This window comes from Periophthalmus magnuspinnatus, chromosome 14 (genome assembly GCF_009829125.3).
Source record: "Periophthalmus magnuspinnatus isolate fPerMag1 chromosome 14, fPerMag1.2.pri, whole genome shotgun sequence".
In the NCBI taxonomy this organism is placed as follows: Eukaryota; Metazoa; Chordata; class Actinopteri; order Gobiiformes; family Gobiidae; genus Periophthalmus; species Periophthalmus magnuspinnatus.
The window spans coordinates 9,974,679-10,002,538 of NC_047139.1; the positions used below are offsets into that span (position 1 = coordinate 9,974,679).

The 27,860-nt window shown below is 39.8% G+C and overlaps 1 protein-coding gene across 3 annotated transcripts; it reads left to right on the forward strand.

Moving 5' to 3' along the window:
- Nucleotides 1-2,837: 2,837 nt before the first annotated feature.
- Nucleotides 2,838-26,933, forward strand: LOC117381312 (core histone macro-H2A.1). Of its 3 annotated transcripts, none has more exons than XM_033978251.2 (9): nt 2,838-3,098; nt 7,919-8,117; nt 8,779-8,885; nt 9,845-10,027; nt 12,615-12,725; nt 16,107-16,206; nt 21,098-21,187; nt 24,553-24,727; nt 25,346-26,933. In XM_033978251.2, exons 2-9 carry the CDS (start codon nt 7,946-7,948, stop codon nt 25,509-25,511), a joined length of 1,104 nt encoding a protein of 367 aa, XP_033834142.1. In that variant the 5' UTR covers nt 2,838-3,098; nt 7,919-7,945; the 3' UTR covers nt 25,512-26,933. The 3 variants fall into 3 exon arrangements, with proteins under 3 accessions (XP_033834142.1, XP_055082915.1, XP_033834143.1); XM_033978252.2 differs by lacking the exon at nt 16,107-16,206 and adding an exon at nt 19,864-19,954 and having other exon boundaries at nt 2,848-3,098; XM_055226940.1 differs by lacking the exons at nt 16,107-16,206; nt 25,346-26,933 and having other exon boundaries at nt 2,847-3,098; nt 24,553-24,696.
- Nucleotides 26,934-27,860: the final 927 nt, after the last annotated feature.

A 27,860-nucleotide genomic window follows, 5' to 3' on the forward strand; every position in this document is an offset into this window, starting at 1 on the left:
CAGTTATGAAACATATTCTAGGTTGTATCTGTACTAAACTATGCTGCTGGTGTGTGGGGGGCCAGACAGAGTTCAGCCTTAGATGCTGTGGAAAACAAAGCCGTCCGCTGTTTCTTGGGAGTGCACAAGTTTGTCCCAGTTTTGGCAGCGCAGGGTGATATGGGCTGGGTCTCTGGCTTAATCCAAACAAAGCGTGACATGGTCAGACTGTGGAATCGGATTATTAATCTGCCTGATAATAGAGTATCCAAAAAGGTCTTTGGGTGGAGTAAACCTAAGTCACTCTGGGCAGCAGAGCTACGGGCTGTTTTCCCTGAAGAATAACTCAGTATGTTCCATAACAATTTACCAGGCAGCATCTGCAGAATAAGAGAGAAACTGGTGTTCAATTATGAGGAACAGTAGCTGAATTGGATCTTGAGGATATATCTTCAATTAAAAGATAAATTTAAGACAAAATTTTATGAGCAAATTTGGCCAGGAATCAAAGATCATTGATTTCCCTGCTTCCCTGGCCTTAGAAACTGGAAGGTTTTCTCAAACCTCTGAAGAAGAAAGACTGTGGTTTGTGTGCGTTGGGAGAACTGGAAAATTAAGATGATTTTTTTGTTTTGTCAATTTTTTTTGATGAATTTAGAAATCCCTTATTTGATGAAAAGTTCACTCAACACTGATACGTTCTGGTGTAATGATGACAACAAGATACAATGGTTGTTTAATTCTGATGTTTATAAGTTGGCATGATTTCTCTGTAAAGCCTGGAAGAAGTGGCAAATAAGTTTGTTTAAATGAGTCCATGGGTGTTTGTAACACACGTCTGGCAACTGGTCTATTGTATTTTATTGTATTTTGTTAATGGTGTCTTATAAGCAGATTAAAAGGCTCAGCATATTTGTATGCAAGACACAATAATAAAATAAATGAATTCATTGATCACAATAACATAGTTAAAAGCTCTGAAAAGTCCATTTTGAAGAATAGGTGTGCTCTGAAGAAAAGCCTACAGATGCTGTGGGAATGACTTCCAGCTCAGGTCCAACATAATGTTTATCCTAATTTTTTTCATTAAATCAAAACCTTTTTTGTTATCCAAGAGAGTGCAATAAACTGCCTTAGTAATAAGCGCTGTATCAAACAGAAGTTTTCCTCACGTTCACTTTTTAAGCCTCATACAGTGTCTTTGTTCTGCAGGTCTAGTGTGCCCTCTGCTGGGTACGTGGCGTCACTGCGTCTGTGCCTGTCCAGATTCGTGTCTGTGCTGCGGTTACGTGCTCATAATGTGATTATGGAGTGATGAGGCTATTAAAATGACGGGTAAACAGGTTGGTAGGTATGTGAGGACTCGTATAGTAATTGTTCTGAGTAATGAGGTTTAAATTATAGGCTAATTATATGTAATTAGTTTGGACTATTTCAAAAGTTTACACAGTTTGCTTCAACAATAGAGCTATTACTGTTAAGTGCTGATAAAGTGCATTTACTGTAACACAGCCATAGTGTTTAATTAAAAAAAAGTGTCAAGTAGAGATGGCAGACTGGACAAGGCTGGACAACACTGGACAAGACTGGACAAGCAGAGGCATGTTCTGTCCTCTGTGCTAAATTTAAAGGCTCCAGATTATGCTATTTTCTGGATCTGTTATAATGTTGTTTCTTCATCAGAAACATGGAGTTGTGCTTTGTTTTATTCACATGTTCAACACACAAACCCTGTATATTTAGGTTTATTTTCTCACACTGAAAACACTCTGTTCCACCTTGTGCTGTCATACAGGAAATGCTCCACTGTGTTTTTAAACTCTGCACTTCACTAGAATCATTTGGTCAATTAGTTCATGTTTAGCCCATGTTTTTGAGGAGGTAACAACGCTCACAAGAGTCAATTTTGTACAATATTGTGAATTAAAGATGCACTGTGTAACTTTTCAGATTTATCTCCTGCTCATCTCCATGGAGATGTTATTGCTTACATCTAGCATTTATTTAATTGCAAGTCTTTTGATTGAGAAAATACCTTGAAAACATGCATTCTTAGTTACTGTTACTGGGGTTCGCCTCTTCACAGATCTGACCTGTAACTTGGCCTAGTGACATCTCCATGGAGATACATAAGTGTAGATGCAAACAGGTGGTGCATCCTGTCCCAGTAAAGTTATGCAATGAAACTTTAAGCCCTGTTAGTGTTACAGTAAAGGTTCTGGGTCAAATACAAGACATTTTCAATTGAAGGACTTCTTATTATTAAACACATTCATGAGAAGAGTCATTTTGCTTTGTTTCCATGGAGACAGAAGTTTAAAACCATAATAACCAGGTCTGTGGAGATCCAAGCTCACTCACAGTAAGGACATGTGTTTTTTCTACTTTTTTCATTACAATAAACAGAACGAAAATGAGAAAAAACAAAAAAAACAGCGGATTTCATTTTGATCTATTTTGAAGGTAAAATGTTACACACTGTGGCTTTAACATAATGGCCGAATCTTCCATTATCCACACGTTTAATAGCCTCACTTGCCTTGCTTTTCTGGCAAATTCAGGGTATGACTCTGCAAGGCCAAACTATGGTATAAAAATATGATTATTCCTTTGTAAAGTTGAAAATTACACATGTTACTGCATAATTCCAATGCAAATGTAGTTTTTCGACGTTAAATACTTGTCTGCATTACCCATCATCATTATTATTATTATTATTCCGGTAATAGTTGAGTGTTCAGAGCAAACCCGGTGGTTCTTTTTGCCTGAGTTTTTCCTGCACAGTTGCACCGCCCCTTTAATGGAAATTCCATCACAAACATCAATTTAAACCAAACCTGCGCAATAATCTCTGTGTTTAGGTCCAATATCGCGCTGTGGAGGAGTCACCGGCTCGTCTCACGTGTCTTTGCCCTGAACAGTGAGCGCGTAAAGGGTTAAAGCTCACCTCTTCGCCGCGGATTGAGATTCCGCGCGGCAGGTTCCGCTCTCGGCGCGCTCACTCCGCGGGCAGCGCTGGCTCGGGCTCGCTGTGGATTGTGGGAGTCGAGTCTAGGACACTACCCAGGCTGTTACCGGAGACGCGAAGACGCATTCCCTCCGCTGTGCTCGCCTCGTTTGTGAGTAATCTCGCTGTTTTCGGACGGAACGTGATGATATTTAGTGGGTTACGCTCGTGGCTTGTTTTACGCGCGGTGCCATTTCGTGCGTTTTTTCCTTTTTTCCAGCGCGAAGGCCGATTGTGGAGAGCGACAGACAGGCGGAGAGCAGGCGGCAGAGAGGGAGGGGAGGAGCGGGAATAGCCAGCCGCCTCGTAGCTCAGCCTGGGTCATTTCCACGGAAAAACCCGCTGACCTCAACAGTAGAAACGTCTGTGCGTCGACTGACAAACATGATTAAAAAACAGAGCGTTATTTTGCGCCGCTGCCAGTCCGTCCCGCGCGGTGGTCGTGCTGTGGACATGCGGAAATGGTTGTCACTGTCACAGCTGCAAGAATTTAAACCGATTCAAAACCTCCACACCTGAGCGCTCCGGAGATTTATACACAACATGTGGCGCATACGAACCCAAATGTGCACAGTTTTTTAGCGGTAAACAGCGTAACCGTGCGTAATTCTCGCGTAACGGGTAAGGTCAGCTGTAGATACCATAAAATGTGCTGTTGCTATGGAGAAGGTGGAAGAGCCAGGTCCATTGTGGCGCTAATTGATTCCCTGTAACACAGCGTTAATTGGATTGTTGTTCATTTGTAATTATTTTCCCTTTTGCGGCATCTTTGGTGGTTTGGAAAGTCTTTTGGCAGCGGATAGAAGCTTGTCATGGGTTAAATGAGTAAAATAAGGTTCTGTTGGCTTAGTGCAACCTCCTGGTCTGAATGAGATCTTTAAAACTAAACCTGTAGTCAGTAACAACCCAGTATAAATGAGTAAACAGTGGAAGTTCTAGGTTTGCATAATGTAAGTTGGCCTATTTACATATTATATTATAGGCCTATTAACGTCATCAGACCTTCATGTTTTTGTAAAGCCTAATGCTGATCATTTAGGCTGCAGTCCTTTAGTGATTTAGTCGATTAATCAGTCGATGGAGTTGATTAGTTGATTACATTTTGAAAGAGTCGACTAATTATTTATTTAGATTATAAGAATTTACATGGGGCAACAGCAGAAGTTTGGTATTTATTTGTAAAAAAAACCAAAACAAAACAGATTAAACTCATGATTCAAGAGTTTAATCTGTGTTTGTATTATTAGTATATCGTTTTTGCATGAACTCCCCCTGCAGGTGTAGTGGTGTGAGTGCAGTGAGTCAGATACAGATGTGTAATACTATATTTGACTATAGCTCTACTTGTCATTTGTCAAATATTGAAATTTTTGATGAGATGATCATTGGACAATAAGCAACTAATAAAGCAACCTGTGATGTAGAGTGATAAAAATATACATTTTAATGCATTTATTTTAAAATTGCACTATGTAATTTTTCTACTGAACAGCCCAACACTTGCTTGTCTCCATGAAGATGTTATTCCTTTACCAGGAGTGTTCCACAGTATGGCATTAAACATCTCTGTCTTGGATTTATTCATCTGTGGACTTTTTTTTTTGGAGCGGGTTTGCCTCTACACAGATCTAACTTACTCAGCTTTGGTGCCATCTACTTGGTTCTATGAGGATACGGTGGAACATTCCAGGCAAAGAAACGTATAGATTAATGCTCAGTTTGTCCACTTAAGGCACCTGTAGAATAAAATCACCCTTTTGCAGTTTTCACTAAAGCTGCAAAACCACAATTTGTATGGACATAAATAGCAAACAGGTTGAATACATTGTTAATTTTCAGTAGGTTCTTGCTTCTATAGGTCTAAACATAAATAAACATGCTGGCTGTGTTTACATGCACATCAAAAATCTGATCATGACCTGATTTCTGGAGTTATCAGATAATAGAAATGTTATATAAAGAGTTATATCTGAGGTGAGTAATACTAAAATTTCAAACTGTATTTCCATATTAAGGAATAGCCTTGATACTCAATACCACTTCCGATTCCATGATAATAATAGACGCTCTTTCTTTAGACAACGCAATGTGATATTCAACATTAAATCATAGTACTTCCTTTTATATTGCATGTGGTCTTATATCTGTGTAATATCTCAGTCGTTCAGGTAGGTTCCATAGTGGTCCATGGGTGTATACTAGTCTATGTGTCTTATACTTGTGAAAGATACAGCTCAAGATAATTTTAAAACTATTCAGGAAAGGTTCACTTTTTTAGTATTGATACATGTTCAAATGAGTATTACTAGTTTATCAAGTAGTATATGATTTTCGACACTTTGGGCAACCCTAATCTGATTTCTCTCTGATTGTTCACCCCTGTGCAGGTTTTGACGAGGAACATCTTGCAAAAAAGATCAAACTAATGTGGCAAAGAGAAAATATTAAAGATTGAATTGGTTATTTTAAAATTCATTGCACTTCATCTTCCAAATACAACAGTTATTCTAAAATCACGTTGATTAAACGACATGTCCCAGGGCACGTGCTGCTGATCAATTAGTCGGCTCAAAAGGGGGCGTGGCAAAAGCTCTCAAAACTATTGTGTATCTCTGTGTATCTGACCCAAACTGCACTCGCAAGACGACACCTGCAGGGGGAGTTCATGCAAAAACAAACAATTGGAACACGTGGAAACAATGTATTTATATAAAGACTGAATTGAATCTACCTTTTTTAACGTATAAATACCAAATCTTCAGCTCACTCACTCACTAACTTCTCCTTTCTTCTCATAATCTGAATAAAACGGTCAACTCAGACTCCATCGACTGACTGTAGCCGTACGTGTCACCAGGTGGTTTTGATGATCACATTTCTCTTGTGCTGTAAACGCATACAAAAATTGGATGTAATCATTGCATTATCTGATTACTCTGTTATCTGATTACTCTGTTATCTGATTACTCTGTTATCTGATTTGCCTGTCCGTGTAAACGTAGCCACTGTGCTGAAAGAGGAGTGTTTGTAGTGGATTATCAGGACTGCAGCTTGTGTCAATAGATGTCAGTTTTCTGTACAGTGCATGATTAGCAGAACTGGGACACAGAGACGTTCTACAGATATACAATGTACACAGCCTAATCCTGCAGGAGCGGCGTGCGAAGGCCAAAAACCCATATATCAGATTTCTCTTTTGTTAGATTTACATTGGCACTAAAGGGATGTCAATACAATCACATTATCTGTCATTTACAATATAAAATAACATAAATAATTGTGATTTTTCTGACAAATGTGATTGTGATTTGTGTTTTAATAATAGGATTCTGTCCAAAGTTTACATTTTAAACTCGTCCAGAAGAATTGACAAAAAGAATAAAAACCTGACAAACTAATACTAGAATCAGATTTCAGAACATGTTTGTGCAGATCTAAACTACAGGGTGAGCAGTTTTTATGCAGAATAAGAAAATTACGGTACTTTAGAAATTGCTGTCTTTTTGATTAGCTAATTGCATCCATTCAGATTTTGATTCATGTGCGATTAATCTTTCAGCCCTGCATTATATCATAGAGAGCGCCTTTTGGGATTATTACTGGTTTTAGATCTTGAAAACCCAAAGTGAGGAGCTCATTCTACTCTGGTTGGATTATTAAAAACACAAACTAAGCCTGCCTGATTATGAATGTGTAAAATGTGTTTTTTCATGCATATAAGTGTGAATAAATAAACTTTACAAGTGTTATCTATAAAATAAATATTTGATAAACTGTTAAATGTAACTACATTTTACAGTGCATTTACTTGTGATACTTGAACTTCAAGATTCTCATTATATTGAGTGTTTTTTATTATTGTGGTATTGAGTCTTTTGCGTAGTTTGACCCATGAAAATGTGACTTAATATTTTTGTTTTCAGTTTTATCAGAACTAGTGTAAGACCACAGGGAGGTATTAATACAATGTCATTTTCAATAAAAATAATAGTACTTTTTATCTAAGAAAATATTTGTTATCGTTGTGGTATTGAGCCTCTCCCTTAAAGATGGAGTATTATGCAAATAAACCTTTTGGAGCTTTCTTCCATGTTATGATAGTAACATTAAAAACATGACTGAAGAGGTTTTAGATGTCATCCATGCATGTTTGGGTAATCTAGCGTTCTCTCCCGGGCCCTGTTCAAACTCTCCTTACGGTCAGCTGTACAACTTGTCAAACCGGATGTAATGTGCAGTAGTTTCTTAATGATGCACATCTAAAAGTCTAAAATGATCATTTCCATCAAGGTAATGCTAAACAAATTTAAAGTGGGACTAAACACCCAAACTCCACCCACAACCACATTCAAATAGAGCTGCTAAACTTGGCAGTGCCTGGAGGACTAAAAGGGAGAGTGAAGGGGGAGGAGGGGAGGGGTCTGGAGGATTAAAGTGGAGAGTGAGGGGTGGGGCCTGGAGGTATAATCAGAAACACCTGGATGTAAACAGGGCAGTCCTGTGCGATGTTATATAGTACTTGAAATTGGCTACTGGAGCCAGGACAGACTGTCTGTTTTTAACCAGAAAGCTGCAAATTTACCTAGTTTGCACTGAAGTTGCAGCAGATCATGCTATTAAAAAACATACTCAGTTTAGTTCCTTTTTAAAGTGCCTATGATGGGTTGGACTTCTCTTTTAATAAAACGCGGTTAAGACCATTATATTTATGATTTTACTAAATATTTAAAACATTTTCCTCCAAGTTGGCAATTTTCAGGTCTCAAAGTTTCCTTCCTAGTTGGAAATCATGACATTACACTAGGGAATCCCCCCAAATTAAATCAAAATTTGAGACTCATGAAAGTCATACACACTTTAAGAAAATGTCGTCATGGCTGTGCTGTTTATTTGCAGTGAAAAGATTCTAAACACCTGTGTGTTTTGTGTCAGGTCCTGAGTCGGTAGCAGAGCGGCGCCATGTCGAGCCGAGGAGGAAAGAAGAAGACGACCAAAACGTCGCGCTCCACCAAAGCCGGCGTGATCTTCCCCGTGGGACGAATGCTGCGCTACATCAAGAGAGGACTCCCCAAGTACCGCATCGGGGTGGGGGCTCCGGTGTACCTGGCCGCCGTCCTCGAGTATCTGACCGGTGAGTCGCAGGGTCACACCATTTTATCTTCAACACAAGTGCTTTGATATAGGGTTATCAAAAGTATCGAAAATCAGGTACTAATCGATACTAAAACTAGCATCGAACCTAGATACTTATTTGAGCAGGTATCAATACTGAAAAGTCACATTCACAGGACAGAAATAAACTTTTCCTGAACAGATTTAGAATGATCTTGAGTTGTATCAGAACTAACCATGGGACAATATCGAGGCTGCCACGATTATCAAAATAATGACTGAAGTTGCTGTCAGTTTAAAATGTTATGGATATGAATTATTATAATTTTAATATTAGGTTCCATATTTAAACAACTGTTATATTATTGTATATAATTGTACTTTGTTATAAGGGAAAACAACAATGATCCAGAAGAGATCATCAAGGAGAAGTAGGTTTTTTCCACACATTCTGGTGATATAATGATGATGAACTTGATAATTATATAAAATTCCCACAAATAATTATTGTCTACCCTTTTTACCACGAGAAATGACTGAGGGATTACACAGATGTAAGGCCACATGGTAATATAAACATCACTCATTTTAATATCTTTAACACACTATTTTGATATGATCGTTCAGCACATCTTCATTTTCATGTTTCTGTGTTAAAAGTGTCTGTGGTTCTGTTTCAGCTGAGATCCTGGAGCTGGCAGGAAACGCAGCCCGAGACAATAAGAAGGGTCGCGTCACACCTCGTCACATCCTCCTCGCCATCGCCAACGACGAAGAGCTCAACCAGGTTTGACCGGTCACTGCTCTAAGTGTCTGTGGGTTTATTTAGTCACAGGTGGGTTTATTTAGTCAACAGGTAATTTAATTCCATTTCAGTTCAATTTATTTCTGTAAAGCTCAAAATCACAGCTGCAGTTGTCTCTTGGGGCCTCACAAGATCATTGATTTAACCAACAGAAAGTCAGACAACAGTGAAACAGATATTGGTCAATAAAGGACTAAAACGTGGACTAAAACGTGGACTAAAACGTGGACTAAAACGTGGACTAAAACGTGGACTAAAACGTGGACTAAAACGTGGACTAAAACGTGGACTAAAACCTGGACTAAAACCTGGACTAAAACCTGGACTAAAACCTGGACTAAAACCTGGACTAAAACCTGGACTAAAACCTGGACTAAAACCTGGACTAAAACCTGGACTAAAACCTGGACGGGCTGCAGATGTGTCCAGGACTAACACGCATCCATTTGCAGATAAAGTTCAGATCTGTAAGGCCAGAGTCCACTCAAGACTAAAGGACAGAGGGGGGGCTAATCCAGGATAGGGTAGGAGTCATCCAGCCAGGTGAAGGAAGTGGAGGATCTGATTTAGAAAACAACATGTTTTTATCTCAAAAAAACACAAGTGAAAACAGTTTTTACAACAGTTATATCAACAGTACCAAGTGCACATTTCAATTCATGTTTGTACAGATCTTAACCACAGGGTTAACAGTTTCTATGCAGTTTAATTGCTGTTTGTGGAGGAAATTATGGTACTTCAAATTCACTTGCAATCTTTCATTCATTCACTGCGTCCATTCAAATTGTGATTTGATTCTGATTAGACTTGCAGCCCTACTAGCAGTGAATTTGCTAGAAAAGTATTCCAAGTCTTTTATGAAACATACCAAATAAAATCAATATTTGTGACTAATGTAATCTTTTGTGAGTCTGACCTCGTGCACCCTCTTGTCCCTGCAGCTGCTCAAAGGCGTGACAATCGCGGCTGGAGGAGTCCTGCCCAACATCCACCCGGAGCTGCTGGCCAAAAAGAGAGGAGCCAAGGGAAAACTGGAGGCGCCGGTGTCTCCTGCTCCAGAGAAGAAGCCCAAGAAGAAACCAGCCACCAGGAAACTGAGCGGCAAGAAGCTCGGCCGCCCCAAGGTACAGACACAAAGAGGCTGCAACCGTGGAGATGTTTGTCTGGAATGTTCCACAGTACAGCCTTCACTCATGGTCCGTTATTAAAACCGACAAACACAGGGGCAATTGATACTTTGCAGTGACATTAAACTGGCAGTGTTCTACATGTATCTCTATGGTGGAATGTTCAGATGTTATCATGGGGGCACACATTAGTAAACACTGGTGAGTCAAATGTTTTAACAAAAAAAGTAATTTGCAAACAACACATTTTCAGGAGCCTGTGAACAATATGAGTGTTCATGATCCAGTTTAGGACTTTGATTTTCAACAAAAAGGTGAGGGTGACTAACTGAAACTGTTGGCTAATGCTAGCTAGTTTGTGACTGTAATGATATTTGACAGTGACTTGTTTAACAGCACAAATCAGCTCACCCGTTGAGTCTAATTTGAGTAACCGAGCAGATAGAGTAGTACCTTCAGTTAGCATCACATCCTCGGGGAATGTTGATGACATCAGTTGCAAAGTATCAATATAAAACAATAAACATTAGTATTAAACACATCTATTTTACACTTACGCAATTACAGATGTTTATATTGCTGAACAAATGTGTGAATCTAGTATCAGGGCTGAAAAGAGTTAATCAGTTAATCACAACTAATCGATCACTGAGACAATTGTCAAACTTACTTGGAAACACAGGAAGCGCTCCATTGTGTTTTTAAACTCCATACACCTTCACTAGAGTCATTGGATGTGTCATGGATATTTTCAGCTCTGGAGTTGCCAATCTCTAATAAACAAAACGTAGAAGGGAGCTGTTAACTTTAAAAACTATCTGACGTCACAAGCTGGAACAGAGCATTTTGGGCTTTGTGTAATATAGGCCCCTTTAAAAGCAGGGATTAAATCATGGTTGGACAAGTGGCATTATGTGGGTCAAATTTAGTCAAAATCTCAATGACGGGCTTTTCACAATCTAAACTAATCAATTAATCAAAAGAAAAATGGTTAAAACATGCTCATACAAGATGGCGGTAAGTTTTTGCTCTCTATTGGTGCTGCTGTGGATTTTTTGCACAGTTTTGGCACACTTCACTATTGTTGGACTGGACTCCTACTCCCGCACACTGGAGAATGTCACCTGTCAACAGTATTTCAGAAGAGCGGCAAGTGGGCAGGGTGTGCGCCAGGCTAAAGGCTAACCCGATCAGACCACCGCGTTTTACCAGCTTTCTCTCCAATGCTCGGTCAATCTGGAATAAGATGGATGAGATACAGTAAATGACTGCACAGAGGGCTCTTAACAACTGTTGCTGCATGATTTACTCCGAGACCTGGCAGGACGGCTCCATTCAAGGAGTGGCTGTAGAGCTAGCAGGACGCGCCGCCTACCAAACTGACAGGACCATGGATTGTGGTAAGGAGAACGAGGGGGGACTGTGCATCTATATCAGGGAGTGGACAGGGAGGGACTAAGAGGTCTGTTGTCCCTCTTTCTATTCATTTATATTAGAGGGGGCCTATGTGAGGCTTCTTGCCCAGGGCCCCCAAATTTCTGTGGACGGGCTTGATCTATATTAACAACTCCTGGGGCACTAGCGTCACAGTAGTGGATAAAATGTGTACTCTTGCTGCTAAAGTGTCAGACATTTTATCTCCCGAGGGAGTTTACTGCTGTTTACATCTGTGCTGTGTTCATTCCATCGGACGCTAATGGTAAGCTAGTGCTAACACAAGTGTACAATAGCATTAACAACAGCCGTGTAGCACATCCAGGCAGTGTGCTTATTGCAGCTGGGGATTTCAATCATGTTGATTTAAAAACATTTCTTCACAAATTCCATTGAAATGCACAAAGTCACAAGACCAGGCGGCATACAGCACAGCCAGAGCTGCTCTGACGAGAGGCATCAATACGGCCAAACAACAACACGAGGCCTATTGACGGTGTCAAACCTGGCCCCCTGCTCTACACTTTGTTTACACATGACTGCTTTGCCTCTTCCTCTTCCTCCTCCAGTCTCATTGTCAAATCTGCCAATACCACCACAGTGCTCCAAGTCATCGCCGATGACAATGAGACGGCCAACAGGAATGAGGTGCAACATCACAACAATAGCTTGAACTTGTCCTGAACATCAGAAAGACCAAGGACAAAATTGACAAAACGACCACTCACTTCTCTACCTCCTCAGTGCCGAGAGGATGACCAACTTTAAATTCTTGGTGGTGACCATGACTGAGGGACCTGTCCTGAGGCATTCACACTTCCTCAGTTGTGGGAAAGGCCTAACAACACATTTACAGAGGAAACTGCTCGGCCCTTTGCCTCAGGTCCAGAATACACACTCCTCTAATACTTTATGCAGATATGAGTCTGGTCACCTGGGAATCTCCCAGAGTTCAGATGGGTGGGATTGACTGGCTAATTCACTTATCAGTGACACGCACACTTGGTCCGTCAGTATCAAAACAAATATGGCGGTTTATTGGCATTGGCCATGAAAATCCCCTTATCAGTCGATCTCTACCTCATGTCATTCAAAACTCACCTCTTTCTGGATAATTTCTGTAACATGATCTTTTGTTTTTGTTTTGCAGAAGCAGACTGGAGAGGTCAGCAAGGCGGCCTCAGCAGACAGCACCACAGAGGGTGCAATCGGGGACAGCTTCACTGTCCTGTCCACCAAGAGCCTCTTCCTGGGTCAAAAGGTCAGACCATACCCCCTAACGACCACACGCGACCACACGCGACCACACGCGACCACACGCGACCACACGCGACCACACGCGACCACACGCGACCACACGCGACCACACGCGACCACACGCGACCACACGCGACCACGCACCCACCCACACACACACACACACACACCCACACACACACACACACACACACTCAACCAAACACGACCACCCCCCTAACGACCACACAAGACCATGCCTCTAACGGCCCCACTATGGCTCCCTAATGAGCATCCCACTTCTCTTTCCTTGACTCCACAGCTGTCACTCACGTCCAGCGAGATGAGAGCGCCAAATGGCCTCCTCAGTGGGCGGGATTTACACAGGAAATGAGGAAAGAGAATTCAGGCAGGGCATCTGGATGTTAATATAGTGAGATTTTGGCACATTCCTACTGCATAGTATCAATAATTTGGTTTATTTTGGGTGCTCTGTGTAACTTTTCTGTTTGGAGTGGCCGCCACAAGCTTGTCACCTTAGAGATGTTATTGCTTTCCCTGGATTGTTCCACGGTATGGCATTAATCTCATCTATCTTGGATCTGTGCAAGTAGACCTAACTTGGAAAAACATGCATTCTTTCTATAACTGGGCTCTATGTAATTCTGAGTAATAAAATCCCCTTTAAATGCATAAGTTTAATGAACTTTGAACAGAATCCTATTATTAAAACATAAATCACAAATCTAATCTCAACCACAGTGCTTCTCAGAAAAATTGCAATTAGATATTTTTCCCCAAATAGTTCGCAAAGCAATAACATCTCCATGGAGACGAGCAGGTGACAAACCCTCCCCCAGAAAAGTTACATTGTGCAACTTTAAATTAACTACTATTGTCTGCAAATATTTTGAAATCTGCTGTAGTTAGTTCTGTTGCCATTGCAGTAGTCTTCAATAGTTGCATCTTATAGGTCCCATATTATGCACAATAGACTCTTGTGAAATTTAAGCCATGTTACAATGTTTTTACCTCCTCAAAAACAAACCTGGAGTTGTGTTTTGTTTCATTCACACGGTTGAGTAATCCTGTATCATTAGTCTGTCTACATGTCCAAAGCTCAAAATGCTCTGTTCTACCTCGTGATGTCATGAAGTGGAGGTTTTCAAGTTAACATCTACCTTTTACCTTTTGTTCAGTAGAGACTGGCAATTCTAGGGCTGAAATTATCCAAATGATCCTATAATGGAGTGGAACAATGGAGCACTTCCTGTATTACCACATGACATCACAAGGTGGAACAGAGTATTTTCCAAATGAGAAAAGCAGGATCTGTGAGATAAACGCGTGAACGAAATGAAACACAACTCTCACAACTTTTAATAAGGAAACAACATTATAACATAGATCCAAAAATAGCGTAATATAGGCCCTTTGAGCTCATGAGGAGTTTCATTTTTGATCGAGAAAAAGTAAAAAAAAAAAAGACGTTGGGAGCAGTGAGTGACTCAAGACTGATGCAATAAGTGACAAGGAGTGAACTGAAAATCTTCTCACCCAATTCAGTTCATTTTAAAAGTGCACTGTGCAACTTTTCTGGTAGGTTAGGGTTACCACCACCTGCTTGAGACGTTATTGCTTTGCCTGGAACGTTGCACAGTATGGCATTAAACTGATCCATCTTGTATTATTCAATTACAAGCGTGTAAAATACCTTGGAAAAACATGCATTCTTACTGTAACCTCTTGCCTCTCCACAAACCAAACCTGTAGATCTTGGCCTGGTGGTTTCGTCTGCTTGTTGTCTCCATGGCAGTTGATGAGTTTAATGCGATACTCATTCAATTCAATAACAGTAATAGTCTTTATTGAGAATAGCAGGAGTTACATTGTACACCTTAAAAACACTATTTGGCTTTGATTGAGCATTTAAACACTTCTTTGCATCGACTTGTAGGGAGTATTATAGTCATACTTTACCCGTTTAAAACAACACATAGGTCCTATATTACGCTAAATTGACTCTTAGGAGCTTTAAGCCATGTTATAATGTTGTTACCTCATCAAAAACATACCTGGACTTGTGTTTTGTTTCATTCACACATGTTTGAGTAACACTTCCTGTATTACCACATGACATCACAAGGTGTAACAGAGAGTTTTCTGTTTGAGAGAAGAACTCAGCCTAAATAGGCAGGGTTTGTGCTTTTTAACATGTGTGAATGAAGCAAAACAGAACTCCCAGGTATGTTTTTAACAAGGAAACTGCCTTATAACGGCTCAGAAAGTGGTGTAATATGGGCCTTTTGAATCACATTCACCTTTGCTCTGCTCTGAGCTCTGTAGCTACTCATGTACATTTTGATTTATGATTCAGCCCTGATGGTGACCGCAGTGAAGCCGGTCGTTAAATGTGTTTTTAATCAGAGCGACGCAGGTGTCTGATTAGAAAACACAATGACTTTTCTCTTTCCCCACATCCTGGTACTTTACTCTGTCTATAATCTAATGTGTTTTAATGAGCAATAATCAAATGTACTAACTCCTCCTGCTGGGTTTGATTAGGCCAAAAGGATACCTGGACTTTTACATGCTTTTAAGTGTGAATTATGCATAAATACACTGACTTGCAGAGTAATGACAATGGCTAAAAACTGCTAACCCTGTAGTTTAGAATATATTGTGCAATGTGTGGGATTCTTGTATTAGTTTAAAGTTCAGATTTCAGTCTTTTCTCAAGCGTTCATGCTTCTGGATGAGTTTAAAATGTTAACGTTAAAATTTTTACCATTAAAAAATATTACAATTAGACATTTTTTCAAACATTTTCAGCACTATTATTTATAGGATTGTAAAACTCAGCGCAATAGAATTTCAATGGACACGATTAGCAAAGGCTGCAGTTTTTGAAGTGCCATAATTTCCTCCACAAACAACATCTCCTGTTTTTTCTGCATTAAAAAAAATGCTTACCCTGTAGTTTAGAGCTGTACAAACATGTTCTGAAATGTTATTAGTTTGTCAGTTCATATTTCAGTCTTTTTGTCAATTCTCCTGGACACATTTAAACTGTGAACTTTGAACAGAATCCTATTCTTAAAACATAAATGTCAAATTTAACCCCAATGTTTCACACAAAAATCATAATTCCTCCCATATTGTTCAATCCTAATAAAACCGAAGGATCTACAACGTTTTATAAATGTGTCTTTGAAATGAATAGTATTGAATTATCAGCAAAAATGCGCAATAACTATGCCAAAACAAGCTGTTTGAAGTGTCCTGAAGTCCCGGTGTCCTTGTGGCTGTGTGTGATGGTGTTATAACCCCGCCCTGCTCTCCTCTGTGTCCCCGCGCATGTCTCCTCCTGCACTGCGCCCCCTGTTGGTGCCGCTTTGCACTGCAGCTGAACCTTATCCACAGTGAGGTCAGTAACCTGGCCGGCTTCGACGTGGAGGGCGTCATTAACCCCACCAACGCCGAACTCGAACTCAAGGACGATTTGGGTGAGACTAGAATCCACACACAGAGCTGAGGGGAGAGAGAGAATCCTACAGTGGTCACATGGAAAGAACGACGTATTTATGTTTGTAAAGGACGTCACAATCACATTGGGCAAGACACAAACGCACAAGTGCTCGTTTTCAACACCTGTCTGTAAAAAATATATACATATATAAAAACAGGCAAAACACAAATATACAACATTATCAGAGAGGGCATTTTTGTTTGGAAGCATGTAAGTACTTTTAACTTTTTTGTTTCCCGTTTTAAATCAGCTGGTGAATTCAGTGGTGTATTAGAGTTAAGATACTAAAATAATTTAACATTATCAAAATTGGCAAAACTTTTAAATTGTATGTTTCTTTAAAATTGTGATGTCACTGTCTGGGCTTTTTGTCAAGGACGTTCAGAGTCAGCTTGTGTAATGAGCAGAGACGTCTCAGTGTGGTTGAGGAGGCCTGGGACCATGAGGGAATCATTGTGTTCATGAATAGTTTTGAAGTATGGAGCGTTATATCTCTCACTTCTGCTGTCGTCATCACAACCACAACTGAACTAGGGAGTCCATTATTGGCCATATACTGATTTATTTGAACTTTTACTGTAGCACAGCAGCTCGACGCATGGATCACAGTGATTATAGCCGGAGCTAACTGGCAGCACTTGAATAATATCATAGAGGACTCATTTATGTTTATTAAAAACTAGTTCAACCTTAAAATAAATCTACTTACAACTAAAACTAAACACTACATCAACCTTTTGGGGGTATTTTAATTGGAGATGGACTCATATGGGTTTTTTTCATGCTGATATGATGGTTTAGAAACCAGAGCACTCAATGACCAATAAACTCGATATTGTTGGGCCGATTTGGATAATTTCTACCCAAATTATATGATTGGAAAGGCAAACAAAGCTATCCACAACCTTATTTCACTGCAGTCCCATCAAGGCCTATCACTAGTTTTATTTTATCAGTATGTTCTACTGATGAAGTAAACTAGGTACATTTGCAGTTTTGTGTTCAATGCTACACACATACAGTGGGCAATGTGTGCTCCCCCAGCTGACGCTGTGATTTTAAGTACTATGTGATATCACATAGGTCTGCCCTGTTTACTGACAAGAGTCAAATAGGAAGCAGTTATTTTTTTGATTTGTCAAACAATTATTTGGTGTACATAAACCAGAGAATGAACCAGGATTAGCCAAGGGCTAAAACAGGAGCAAACCCAGACTGAACCAGGGCTACCAGAGCAGCTTTTGCATTTTTATAGCTAGTGCATCAAAGAACTGCCAATCTGCAGATTAGATTTTGTTGAAATGGCTATACACAACTTGAAATCTGCCTCAAGAAAATTTATAAATAATTTTCATTTAAACAGATATTCTCGACACACTCAAGGATCCTCTCCGAGCCCCTCAGGTCTGAGTTCTGTCCAAGGCAACGACCCTTTCAGTCAAGTGACTCAGAGCTTAAATTTCTGATGTGAGAAAAATGAACACCTAAAACACCTAAATGCAATATTTACAAATTACAAAAGTGTGAAAAGAGCCGATATAACAACAACTGACTGATATATTGTCCTGGTTTATGGGTAATATCTCTGTCTGCACATTGTAGAATCCCATAATTAAAACAGACCTGGAGACGGGTCTGAACTCTCAGGTGGATTTGCTGTTTCACTGGCAGATTACAGATTTGTTGACCTGGTTTATGGTTAATATCTTTGTAATAACTGGGCCTATCCTCATGAAATAAACACTGGCTCAGAGTTCAATACCTTCTCTGTCAGTATAAATAAATAAAAGTGAAATAATTTTTTCACAATGTTTTCAAAAAGTTATGAAATTATTCAACCCGAAAGATGTGATTGTTGTCAGCTGAAAGGACTTTAAACAATAAGATTAATATGAAAAGTTTGTGGACCATAAGTTTGGATATTTCTTTCAAAAACAGTGAATCCCCCATAGAGTTATATAGACCCCTGCCCTCCATCTGAATTATATAACACAACCTATTCTGATATATAAACGGTGCACTCCTGGTCTGTAGTTGCCTGAAAAAATGTAAGTAAAAAATTGAAGGTAATATGAGAAAATTATATATTTTTACTTTTGAAACCAAATCTGTTTTTGTGTTTTTTTTAAAATATGTGGAATGAAAACATCACCCATTGCTGCCAAAAAATGTATAATCTGGCGAAATCTCCACTGAAAGATGGTTGCTTTGGATTTGAGCTTTTAAAAGTGTCTTATAATTTGTAGATAAAAAGGGTTTTAAAGTCAGGACGGCACAATTGGACAGAAATTTTCACAAAAATTTGTCAAAAAATGTCAAATTAAAACAAATATTTCAACGTGATGCTTTTAATTCCATTGAGAAGTTGTGAATTGGGCTCCTGTTTCATTGTGCACTGTCCTGCTTAACCTTTTTTGTCACTTCTCTGCTTTCAGCTTCACTGCAAAAGCGAATACAAAGTTAAATTGACTTGAATGTCAAAGATGTACCTCATTTTGATTAGTTTTCATTGATTAGATCTGTGTTTATGTAATGATTTTTCTGCGTTTGTCAGAAGCCGATTAAATAAGAAATGTTCATAATAATGTATTTGATTCACACAAGGCTTTTCGAACACTTTAAAGATACAGTATGTAGCTTTCTGGAGGTGGCACTTCACCTGCATGATTCCACGGAAACAAAGTTAAAACCATACTTTGGAACATTCTCCAAGGAGATAGAATAGTGGAGGATAGTAGCCAAAGGACCAACATTTCCATGGAAACAAGCAGGAGGCCATATAAGTCAGGTTTGTGGGGATGCAAGCCTGCTCAGAGTAAGGACACATGTTTTTCTATGTTTTTTTAATGAAATAAACACTACCAAAATGAAAAAAAAGTTACATACTGTGGCTTTAAAGGCATTTCACATTATTCATTCATTCAACACTCTGGTGGTTACTTGGGTGGGCAGACTGAAGGAAGTGAGGCTGCCAGTCTGCGCCATCAGCCTCTCCGTCCACCGCCAACACACACACCACACTCATACTAGGCAATGTATGTGACGTGTGTTGCCTAACGACACAAGAACAGCATGAAATATGAAATATAACATGTCAGAAATGATCGTTACATGACAGATTCTGAATTCAAGTCAGTTTTTCTCATGTTTTTGCAGAGCTCATTCTCAAACGAAGCGCTACCCCCTGCCCTCCTGCGCTTTGACTCCATATGACCCCATTGTGACTAGGCATGGGACGATATTGAAATTTGGTGTCACGGTCATCATGGCCAAAATAATTACGATTAACGATTATATTACGACGAGTATTAAAATTGCTGACAGTATAAACATGTTCTGGTTATGAATAATTATAATTTTACAAATAGGTTCCATATTTAAACTGTTATAGTTCGATCTGGAAAAAAACCTCATGGAGAAGTAGCTTTTTATTCTGATGAGATGCCGCTTGTCTTCATTGGCCATTATCACAATTATATAAAATGTCCCATGATCGATAATTGTCATCCTTTTTTATCACGATAAACAATATACTTGTTTATTGTCCCATCCCTAATTGTGACCTCTGACCCCATGTCCACTGTCTCATTCTGACCTCGTTGACCTTCATGTGTCCTTCATGTTGTCGTCATAGTTACAAGTTGTGAAAGCGGACATTTCCTGCGTGGACAGTGACGCGGTGGTCCACCCCACCAACTCCTCCCTGTACATGGGAGGGGAAGTAGGTAAACTACAGGACATAGAACCACAGAGATTATATGCACTAATCCAATCTACGGCCCAGATTATCCATGTACAATACAAAACTTCTTCCAGTCAAAATAAAGAAATTGCTTAAAGAAGACATATTGTGCAAGATTTACTTTTTAGAAAATGTACCCAGTTGTATTTAGTGGTTCATGCATGTTTGAATAATCTTTATTGTCCTATATTTATTTCCCCGATCTACCCCCGTTTTCAGGGGTATGTGTCCACTGCTCTGTACTGATTCCTTCTCTGGTTTTATTTTCTTAATCGGTGATATGTGTAGGATTCAGCAGCATCGCATAGTTATTTTGGTGCAAATTTAAAAAAAAAAATCTAGTTTCCTTGTGAGGTGAGGTGCAGCTTTGTTGTGATGACATGTCAGAAGATTTTTTATTATTATTTATTATTTTATTATTAATTTTAGATCATTTTGTGAATTAAAATGGCTAAAGTATGACATAATGATCCACTGGTGTCACAGTTTATAACTACTATAGCAGACGCACAACATGTCTTCTTTAAGTCTAAGGGTTGGCAATAAAACTGTATTGAAAAGTGGTACGATTCTGACACCCCACCTCACCCCTAAAATCATCCTCACAATTTTTTATAATTTGATTGGAGACATGGACAATCTGGGAATAAATCAAATTTAAAAAATCATATTTATAAAGTTGCTTCTAGAGTGGGTAAGTTTGTGTTTTGTTAGTTTTTTTTATGCCCTTGGACTAATCCAGGGACTAGACAAGGACTAAACCAGTCCAATGGATACCAGGGGACGATACCAGGGGACGATACCAGGGGACGATACCAGGGGACGATACCAAGCAACGAAGCCAGAAGACGATACCAGGGGACGATACCAGGGGACAATACCAGGGGACGATACCAGGGGACGAAGCCAGGGGACGAAACTAGGGAACAAAACCAGGACTGCACCAGGACTAAACTAGGACTAAACCAGGGGACTAATACATTAATTTATTAATAAACTTTTTGATCACTTCTGTGTTGTGCCTGATCGACTGCATGTCTCTCACCTCTTGTTTTTTGTTTCTTTATGTTGCTTAAATGTTTCTAATTCATTTAAAAATATAAAAAATTGGGCATTGTTTTTATAGGAACTGCTCTGGAGAAGAAAGGAGGCAAAGAGTTTGCAGAAGCGGTACAGGAGCTCAAGAAGAAAAACGGCCCCCTGGAGGTGGCTGGGGGTAAGTAAAGGGCCTGTGTTATGTTGCATTATATTATGAGCTGCAACATTAATCACAATTGAATAACAATAAAATGGAGAACAACAGGCTGAATAGCAGTACAGCACGCTAACATAACACATAGACGACAAACTGAATACGTGTCTGGTATGTTTACGCAAGATATTAACAGTTGATCAGATACACGACGCCAATGTAACATGCCAGCTTGTCCACAAACACAAGAGACGCGAGAGTCTGTTATTTTCAGTGATGTTTACTGTGGTCTTACTTCTTCATCACAGTTCACACCGTAGAACTAGCAAACACATAAAATATAACATAAGCTCTGGCTCATATTACAAATACACACAAAATCACATCTGAATCCATGGAAAATATACACACCACTTTGGCCTGCAAGTAAAAAAAACAGTGAACCAAAAACTTTATATTTTACTTTTCAATTGTTTCTTAAATAGCGCTCTGTCGAGTAAGACTTCACATTAGTGCAAAAGGCTGAACCAGAAAACAGGAAGTAGTTTTTGCGACCTTAAACTAAACGTATGATAAACTAAACATTTACAATATTGTTCCAAAATAAAAATCATCACCTTTATGGTCTTATAAAGAAGGGGAAATAAATAAAGGGAAATTAAATATGAAATGTATAAAAGAAAAGTCAAGTAAATATTCTTACAGGTATTACAAACACACCAGCGCCATCTATTGGTCAAACAAGTGAACTATAACATAAATAATGAACCTTTACACAACACATATTTATTCAGCCACAAGAAGCATAGACAGTGAACATGTCTGGTATATTAACATAAGATATTAACAGTTAATCAGATAACTAAAGCATAAAAAACAAGCTAACAAACTCACTCTCGCGTCGCTTCTGAACAACTCCGCCTGCCCCGGAAGTAGATGAAGCGCTGCTCCGGAGGTAGTTGGCTGCCAGACTGGTACACAAGCCTAGAGTACCCTCGCGCAGTTGTCAGAGTGAAGATGTGAAATTCTGTACTTGAATAATTTCACATATGAGCTGCATCTGAGTATAAGTCGCACCCCCGGCCAAACTATAAAAAAAAGTGTGATTTATACTCCGGAAAATAGGATAAATGAGTAACCCTTTATTAGTACTCTGTCTACATCTCCAAAACTCAAAATGCTCCGTTGTGTCTGCCTGTGATGTCATGTAGAGGTAGTTTTAAAGTTAACAACTACCGGTACCTTTAGCTTAGTAGAGATTGCAAATTCCAGCGCTGACATCATCTGAATGATTAAAACACAGTAGAGCACTTCCTGTATTACCCACATGACATCACAAGAAGAAAATATGCAGCGGTTGAGTTTTAAACATGAGCGAATGGTCAACTCGGCACTTCAACAAATTCTGGTACAGAGTTGTTGAAAATCATTGTAAATCATTGTTAAAAGTCTCATTATGAGGCTTTTAACTCTCCCAGAGCAGTGCGTGCATCACTCCTAATGAGCACTTTGCACCTCCTCTGCTCCAACATCTGTTTCCCCCTGAAACATCTGGAAATACATTTGTCTTAAGTCTCCTCTCACTTTTCTGTCGGATAACGAACTCGGGCGGTTCTTCTCAAACTTCACAGCGCTCTCAGCTCTTTGGCAGGATTTCTGATGATGCCGATTTGAGTTTGATGGAGGCTAAAGCTCATGTTTGAACTGCAAAAGCTGATGCCTAATTCTCGTTTTGCGATGGACGTTTTGTAGATTTGGAGAAGTGATTTTTGAGCCCTCATCGCGGCAATCTTCCACTCAAAATATTTGAAACTGTTAAATTTGTGCTGTCTGAAGTAGAATCCACAAAGGGGAAAATGTGACAGTTACTTTATTATGGGATAAAAACATCCAGGGTCATCGATTTTTATGGCATGTTTTTGATTAGCAATTAGATCAATGTTCAAGAGCTCAACATCTACACATGCTTTGGTCGGCTCGGTTTGTGACCAATGTGAAAGTTTTTTTCAAGAGGGGGTATTATGCAAAAAAAAAATCTTGGAGCTTTCCATGTTACGATGTTCCCTCATCAAAAACACGCCTGAAGAGGTTTTAGATGTCGTGCATGTTTGAGTATTTTGGCAATCTCTCCCTATTCAAACCGTCTTTATGTTTAAAAGTACAAGCCTGTACAAGACTCCGCCCACAACCCTATTTCACCCAAACTCCCACACGTCATTTTTTCATAAATATACAAAAGCATAATAATAAAAAAAACAACAACAACACACTACAACTTGACAAACCTGGTGTGATGTGCATTAGTTTCATTAGCGGGATCCAAGTCGACTTGGTGCAGAGAGCAAAAGGAGGGAGGATTCAGAGCTTTAAAAACAACAATGAAGCTTGTTACACATTAATGGCGAATATTTTTAAAACAATAAAAGATAACATGGTGATCCAAATCTGTTATGTGTTAGAGGTTAATACCCCATAGCAGCGTAACACCTCCTCCTGAAACATGAATCTCATGCCTTTCAGTGCATGTTTTTGTGGTTTAAGCTACAGGTTTAGCAGCTTTTACACAGAATAAGAGCCCATGGAGACACTGGGAGGGCATCAGACACACACGGACAGTTATTTTATGTGTTACATTCAGTGAATAATTACAATCGTTGCAATTTGTGCTCATTTAAATAGCAATTTTGATTTTGATTTTCTTTTCTCCCCTTCCTCCATCACCCATCCGCCTTTTGCGTCTCTATTTCTCTCTACTTCTCTCCTCACCTCTGTTCACCTGCTCTCCTCCCTCTCTTTCCATTTCTTCTTTCCCTCTTTTCTTTTTCCTCCTCATTTCTACTCTTGCTGCTCTCATATTCTTACTTCTTTCCCTCCTCTATTGTCTCCCCCTTGTTTTCCCTTCTGCATCTCTTCTATCTCTTTCTTACAACTCTCTCTTGCTTTCTTACTGTGTCTCTTCATCCCATCACTCTTTCACTTTCACCCTTATTTCAATATCTCTTTGTCTTTCTCTCTCTTCCTCCCTCTTCCCCTCCTTCCACCCTTCCTCTCTTCTTCCTCTCTCTCTGTCCTCTCTCCTTCCTCTCTCCTTCCTCTCTCCTCCCTCTCCCTGTCCTCTCTCCTCCCTGTCTCCTTCCTCTCTCCTACCTCTCTCTTTCCTCTCTCCTTCCTCTCCTCTTCCTCTCTCCTTCCTCTCTCTTCCTCTCTCCCTCCCCTCTCTGTCCTCTCTCCTTCCTCTCTCCTCCCTCTCGCTGTCCTCTCCTTCCTCTCCTCTTCCTCTCCTCTTCCTCTCTCCTTCCCCTCTCCTCTTCCTCTCTCCTCCCTCTCGCTGTCCTCTCCTACCTCTCTCCTTCCTCTCCTCTTCCTCTCTTCTCCCTCTCCTCCTGTAGCGGTGCTGACGTCGGGCTTCGGTCTCCCTGCGAAGTACGTGATCCACTGCCACAGTCCCGGCTGGGGCTCGGACAAATGTGAGGAGCTTTTGGACAAAACCGTGAGGAACTGTTTGGCTTTAGCCGACGAGAAGAAACTCAAGTCTGTGGCCTTCCCCTCCATCGGCAGCGGACGGTGAGATCTGAGCCAGTGCCGTCACCAGACTAAAATCTCAAACTCTGCTCCGATACTAAGGAATAGACTCAATACCAATTCTGATACCACGATGATAATAAAAAACACTCTATAGAGAATATCATTTTCAACATTAAATCCTAGTATTTTCTTTTATATTACCATGAAGCCTTCCATCTGTGTAATCCCTGGGTAAGTTCCATAGTGATCCATGGGCTGTGAATGGGACTTTTTAGTATCAATACCTGTGTGTATTAACATGGTAGTTGTTTGATTTACTGTCAGTCCAAAAGTGTGTCGTGGTAAATAATTAGGATGAATAATGCACTGTGAAGAGGTCTGGGTGTCTTGAAAGTCTCCGTGCAAATCAAATAAGTGATTATTATAGTTTTTAGTTTAGCAAAGATATGATATTGACAAAAATGGATGAAATTTTTGTTTAAAAAAAATAAAATAATGAGCTGTTGTGCAGTTCAAACAGCATTGTACAAATCCCTGGGACATGTTTAAATCAGACAAAATGATATTGTTTTATTGGACTGAGTGTATTTATGACATCAACGGCACGTCCAAGAGTATGACTTTAATAAAGATAAATATCCATGTTTTTTTTCACAGGAACGGCTTCCCAAAGCAGACAGCAGCGCAGCTCATCCTGAAGGCCATCTCCAGTTATTTCGTGGCGACAATGTCTTCCACCATCAAAACGGTTTACTTCGTCCTGTTCGACAGCGAGAGCATCGGCATCTACGTCCAGGAGATGGCCAAGCTCGAGACCAGCTAAGGCTAATGCTCACGGCTAACAGCTAAAGCTAACGCAGTCCTCTGTACATGAAGAATCTTTCTAAGGCTGGGAATTGTTGACAAAATTCATAAATAATTTCAGTTTTTGTGTCGTGTTCTGAAAATTTCATGTTATTTTTGCCTTTATTTAAACAGGCAAAAACAGCACTGCAGAGATTTCAAATTTCAGACAATTAAATGCCAAAAGAATGATCAAATTATGTTTTATATATATCTATACCTAGAATATTACGGTAGCTTTTATTACAGCAAAACTAGTCACTGTGATTTGGCCAATTTTTGCGCCAGATGCCCTCCCTTTCACACCCTACATACTACATACTGTGACTGAAGTAGGTTTAAGGGGTGAAGTGTCATGAGGACAGTGAGGTTTGAACCACCACCGTCTCGTTTGTGGGTGAATGCTTCGCTCACTTCATCTTTGTCAGCCATTTAAATGCAAAAAAATGAAAGGCAAGCTATAAAAAAGTGGTTGATAGAACTGTTTAAAAAACTTCTATCCTCTGCTCCACCTGACCCTCTCCTCTGCACCTCTGACCTTCTCCTCTGCATCTTCTTCTCCTCTGACCCTCTCCTCTGTCCCTCTGACCCTCTCCTCTGTCCCTCTGACCCTCCCCTCTTTATCCTCTGCTCCTCTGACCCTCCCCTCTGCATCTTCTTCTCCTCTGTCCCTCTGACCCTCTCCTCTGTCCCTCTGACCCTCCCCTCTTTATCCTCTGCTCCTCTGACCCTCTGACCCTCTCCTCTGCATCTTCTTCTCCTCTGTCCCTCTGACCCTCTCCTCTGTCCCTCTGACCCTCTCCTCTCATCCCCTGAATAATGTTGCCGCTTTAGTCAGTGTGTTAGTTATTCATAAACGGTCCCTTTAATTATTATAAGATTCCATGATCGTGCATTATATTTTGGAGATTTGTGGCCTCTGCAGTGCTCATCGGTTCCTATTGTGTGTTTGTACGTGTTATATTGATGGAGTAATTGTGAAACTTTATGGTAAAAAAAATATGGGACTGTAGATTTTTACTTTGATTTTCATAAAGATCCTTTAAGACGCAGAAAGAAAAAACATGATTAAGTAGATTCTGTGTTTCTGTCTTTGTTCGACCCCATTGCACTTGTAGCTGCTTTAGATTTTTGTTTTGTTTTTTTCCACTGTTCCACCTCTAGATGGCGCTATATAGTTTACAATTGGACTGGCTCCTCCATGGTTTTCCCTGCAGCAGATTTGAGTTGGGATTTAATTGGGACTCATCGAGGATCTAAACACGGACTGCGCTATTTCCGCGGCATTTTGGACTTTTCCGAATTACCTTTTCTTATGTAAAAAAACAGAAATGTAAAATGCTTTCTAAGGATTACAAAAGCTCTGTACACTCAAGTAATAAAATCATTGAAAAACTCACAATATTTTCATAAGTTTGGCTTCAGATTTAGAATTATAAATCAGGGCTGGACGTTAAATTGCATATGACAGGTTTTCATGTTTTTCTAATTCTGACTTGGTTTGGTGGGACACAGCAGAGGGTCCAGACCAGAGCATTTGAGTTTTAAAGGGCAGTTAACACCTTTATTTTGTTTAATTAATGTTTAAAATGTTGTAAAAATGGGTTTGGTTCATCTGCTGCCCTATGATTTAGTGAAATGAGTAGTCTGACCTGTCATATGCACTTTAAATAAACTGATGCAAATTCATTATTATCAGGCTCTTTATTCTGGGGTTGTGATCTATAAAATGTTTTACAGTTCTTTACAGATCAGTGTGCAGCTTAAAGTTACATAAATGATGAAGATTTGATGGACTGTAAAAATAAAGAGCCGCACTTCTGGTACCACCAGATGACATCACAATGTGGGACCAAGTATTTTGTTGGGATCTTTTGTGAAGATGTGAGTCTGGTCACTGGTGAATCTCCCAGAGTTCAGATGGGCATGATTAAAGGAGGAGAGGAGGAGGGGTAGTGGAGCTTTGGTACCGGTTGTGTGTATAACAGCAGTGTCTTTGAGAGTTGGACTTTTATTATCTTTATGTCCAGTGTTTATGGCATCAGCTTCTCTTTATATAATATAAAAAATAAGCCAGAACCTCTTGTGCACATGTGCACAAACGGCTTTGAAATGACGAAACATTCATATGAATACAAACCATTGTTTTTATTCCCCACAGACAGTTGTGATTCAGTGAGTGCCATTACAAATATAAAATAAAGGGATCTGTAGCCATCTAAACACTAAACACAAACTTCCTCAGACTGGCTCCTCTCTGAGCACAGATCTGCCTCGTCTGCTGAAAACTCCATACACAAGGTCCAGAGTCATCGGACAGGAGCACACA